The sequence below is a fragment of the Triticum urartu genome, chromosome 2A (genome assembly GCF_056163025.1).
Source record: "Triticum urartu cultivar PI428250 chromosome 2A, HENAU_Tu73, whole genome shotgun sequence".
Lineage (NCBI taxonomy): Eukaryota > Viridiplantae > Streptophyta > Magnoliopsida > Poales > Poaceae > Triticum > Triticum urartu.
The window spans coordinates 557,164,773-557,169,329 of NC_141874.1; the positions used below are offsets into that span (position 1 = coordinate 557,164,773).

The 4,557-nt window shown below is 48.1% G+C and overlaps 1 protein-coding gene across 1 annotated transcript; it reads left to right on the forward strand.

Annotated features, from left to right (window-relative positions):
• The first annotated feature begins 970 nt into the window (after positions 1 to 970).
• LOC125528525 (F-box family protein) lies at positions 971 to 4,557 on the forward strand. Its single transcript, XM_048692981.2, has 4 exons — positions 971 to 1,655; positions 2,404 to 2,537; positions 2,963 to 3,145; positions 3,811 to 4,557. Exons 1-4 carry the CDS (start codon positions 1,088 to 1,090, stop codon positions 3,982 to 3,984), a joined length of 1,059 nt encoding a protein of 352 aa, XP_048548938.2. The 5' UTR covers positions 971 to 1,087; the 3' UTR covers positions 3,985 to 4,557.

The window sequence follows — 4,557 nt, forward strand, 5'->3', positions numbered from 1 at the left end:
AAACCAGACAAAAGATTTCTATGACACGGGCACCGTTGAGACTTCCAGTGCTATGTGACCTAAGTGTTCGGTGTTCAGTTGAGAGCAATATATGCATGGCACTGACGTGTGGGAAGTGGCCTTTAGTGAACGAAGAAATGTCATGGCTCAAGTCATCATCATCAACCAAGCTCACATAGATGTCTTCCTCGATAAGCCTTCACTTCTTCAACCGACGTCAAATTCACGTCGACCATGGGATCCTGGTGGCGCTATACAACATCGACTTGAGGGCAAGTGGAATCTTATGGGGGAGGGATTGTCAACGACCCTTACCTTCACTCGGTGGGCCATCATCGTCGCAAGAGGCCCAACCAAGATGGTAGTAGGATCAGGCACTATAAAATGACTAGGAAGGACCACAGAATGGGTGGGCTGGACAAATAGGCTTTGGCTTTTGGATGGCGAGGCATGCGTCTCCTCTCCTCTCCCTCGCTTTCTTCCCTTGTCTCCTCCTGAACTCCGTTAGATAGCTTCCAATTCCTTCACAAGTAGCTTGTAATCTCTGAATGCTTGCTAGTTGAGGCAATACAGTACTAGGTTGTTAACATCCAGACCCATGGGGAGGGGCGTGGGTCTCGGGCGGACGGGTCTGGTAGACGTTGACCCGGCCAAAACTGACCTGACTGCCGGCTTGAGTTGTGTTCGCGCTGAAGATGTTTTTGATGTTGCAAACTTATTTAAAAGAGATGTTTCAAGTAGAGAGGGGTTTCTCCTCTAAAGATTGGACGGCTCGGGATCACGTTGATCAGATTATTTTTGTTCGCAACTTGTCCAAACGTAGGTGGGTAATGGACTCCTCAAAAATTCCTAAAGAAATGAAACCTTGGCAGCCGACCGCGACGTGTCACTGTCAGCGCGCCAATTACGTGGCCGCTTCGACGCGGGCCCCACCGGTCATCAAGACCAAACCGGCTTAACCCAACCGCAATCCATTGACCTCCCCGGCCACCGCACTGGTGCTGGTGCACACCCCACCCTCGCAATCCCGTCCTTCCAAACCGCTTTCCCCCGAACGCCGGGCGGCTGAACGCGTCCCCATCCCCTCATGGACGCCGCGAGCCGCACCTGGCCGCCGCCCAACCCCTCGCCGGCGCCCTTCTCCTCCCGGCTCCGCGCGTCCTCGGACCCCCACCGCCGCCGCCGCCGCCGCCACTCCAAGAAGCCCAAGCCGGAGCCGCCGGCTCCCCCGCCCAAGAACGCCCCCGTCTGCTCCGGCGCGGACTTCGAGTCCCTCCCGCCGGAGCTCCTCCACCGGGCGCTGTCCGCGGCCGGCGCCGCCGACGTCTCGGCCGCCAGCCGTGCGTGCCGCTCGTGGCGAGACGCGCTGCAGCCGCTCCGCGAGGCGGCGGCGCTGCACGCGCACGGGCGCCGCCTCAAGCACGGCTCCGCCGTTCCCGCCGGACTCGACGGCGAGAGGCGAGAGGCGGCGAGGCAGAGCGCGCTGGGTCTCTTCAAGCGGGCGGCGAGGCTGGGGTCCGCGGCTGCCATGGTGGACGCCGGGCTGATGTGCTGGGAGGAGGGGCAACGGGAGGAGGCGGTGGGGTACTACCAGGCGGCGTCGGAGCTGGGACACCCTGTCGGCATGTGCAATCTCGGAGTGTCCTACCTCGAAGGTATCGTAGATTTGGCCTATATTTCCTTTCTTGGAGGGTTGTTCGAGCTGGTAGCAAAATGGTTAGTATACAATCTTATTAGGACGAATTTGTCTGGTCCCATACTATCCTAGATTGGCAGGCATGATTAGATTTGTTTACCGCACAGTCCGAGACGATCTTTTATAGGAGGAATTATTGATTGTTCTGGCTCTGGCGTTTGCCTTCTGCTGGGTCTTTTAGGTAAACTCTGGGGCTCTGCTCCCGGTTGATCATAAACTCCGATAGTAATGACGTGATCAACGCAATGAATGGCGGTGGCAATTTCTCAGGACCGGCGGCTGCAATCTTTGATAACTGCTACCATATGTCTCGGGATCTTATTCAGGTCCATTTCGAGCACTGTCATGGGGAAGGAAATGCCGTAGCGCATGAGTTGGCTAGAATGGCTAGGTTTTCTTCTCTTAGTACTTGGTTTGATGATGCCCCTAGTGCCTATTATTACCCCTTTGCTTGTATTTTATGCTACTGTGATCGCTAGTTAATAAAAGGAGTTTAAGTGTTAAAAAAACTCTGGGGTTCTGCTGGCCTTTTAAGTAAAGTCTCAGGTTCTTTCAGTCTGATTATAACCTCTAAAGAGTGATAAATACCTAACTCGCAGAGGAAATACCTTTTATGTATTTTACCAACTTGTTTTCAATCAAACTCTTCATCTCGGAGCATTAGAAATTCAGAATTGACAATGTTGCCAAATCTCTTTACACTACAGCTGATCCACCCCAGGCCGAGGAAGCTGTTAGATGGTTTTATCCAGCTGCATCCGCAGGCAATGTTCGTGCCCAGTACAACCTAGCCCTCTGCTTGCAGAATGGAAAAGGAATCAAGCGTAATCAACGGGAAGCTGTAAGATACCAGCTCTGTGTTACACAGCTGTGATTTTCAATTTTTTTCCCCAGATCAAAGTAATTAGTTACTCCTCATACTTACAAGTGGAACCAGTTTCACTGTTTTGATATCTAGTCTCTCTAGGATTTGTTGGTAGCGCATCTCATGTGTGAACTAGTTCTGCATTAGACAGCGTCTAGGTGTTCTTATTTTTGGCTCTGTGAGGATTTTGAAGCTGATTTGTTGTGCTTTCATGCTTTTAGTTGTTGAACTTAGCTTAGAGAACTGATTCATTGATCTTGACACCCTACCAAGGTTATCAGGATTATATCACCCGGATCCCTCATAATACAGGAGCTGGTCGATACAAGATTACCCTCCGTAGCAATTATGTTAAGGTTCTTACCTTTACATTTCAAACTGACAGAAACTTGTAAATGCAGGCAAAGTGGTACTTACGAGCTGCAGAAGGAGGGAATGTACGAGCCATGTATAATGTTTCCTTGTGTTATGGCTTTGGTGAAGGGTTTACACTGGATCCAGTGCGTGCAAAGAAGTGGCTGCAACTAGCTGCTGATTGTGGTCACAGAAAGGCTCTTTATGAGTCTGGTATTAAACTCTGTGCGGTATGTCATCCCTTTTCCTTTTATTCCTCGGGAATGCATGTATTACATATCTGAACTATTATCTTAAACTGATTACATATTTTCATTTTGGAATGGTTTTCTTGTGAAGAAATGATGCGTTCATTGTATGTATTTATTTTTTCCTGCCATCCTGCATTGTGTGCCACTACATTTATCAATGCATAATTGTTGCCCACTGTGTGATGCTTTGTTCTTTTAGTTTGGAAGTCCTCAGGCTGCATACAATTGTAGCAGCAAGGAGCAGTTGACTTTCTACCTAGGACCTACACCAAACCACCCCATTTTGATGTTGGTTTAGTTTGGCATAGATATATTCTCACAAAAAGAGACCTAGGTAGACAGAAACGAAAGCAGCAGTATATAATATCTTTGTCAAGATGGTTGGATTAAGGAAAATTGAGAACAAACAACCATGATACAGTGCCTGCACTGGTAATGAAGGTCAGCATTGTAAACAAGCTGGGCCATTGACACACATAATCTTTATGATATGCCAACCATTCTTATCTTTATTTTTTTCTCTAAAAAGAAAGGTCAGATGCACTGTCTGTAACATTATAATGACTGGCTCTTCAGTGTTTAAGTCATGCATTACATGTATCTTCTTGTTACATCCTTTTAATGATGATGCTTATGTTGTTTAGGCAGGAGACAAGATCAGGTCTCTTATGTATCTAGAGCTGGCAACACGCCATGGAGAAAGTGCCGCCTCACATATGAGAGATGTAATACTTGAATCACTCTCTCCTGCGAATGCCCAACGTGCCCTTTCAGATGCTGATAAATGGCGACCGAAATCTCTCTCTGCCAGAAGATGAGCAGATGGCTCCTACCAAACACTAACAACCCCTTTATGGGGCTGGCCATTAACTACATCATTTCCAAATCAGGCGCTTCCCAAAGGGCCAAGTGGGCATGTACGCATCTACTTCCTCCGTCCGGAATTAGTTGACATTCAAACGGATGTACCTAGCTCTGAAATACGTCTAGATACATCCGTTTGAGCGTCAACTAATTCCGGACGGAGGGAGTACATCAAAATCATCTTCATGTCCTTTGCCTTGGCTTGCTTGTAAATCCTATCATTACAGATTGTGACGGGGAAGTTGGTCAAATGGCGATGAGGGACACAAAGTAGTGGAATGCTGGGTAAAACTGTATAGTACAGCCCAAGAAAAGCTTTGGTTCAGCTGACCTGAAGACTGAACAATTGCATCTTTGTGATAAGTAGAAACGATTGGGTGCTAGTACTACTCTTTAGTCACCAAATGTGTGAAAGGTGTATAGTGCTGTATCACAGTTGAAAGGAATGATGCAAACTAGAATTGCATCGCATCTTTGTTTTGGTGATTGAGGAAATGTTGAAGATAAATAATATGCTTGCAAATGTA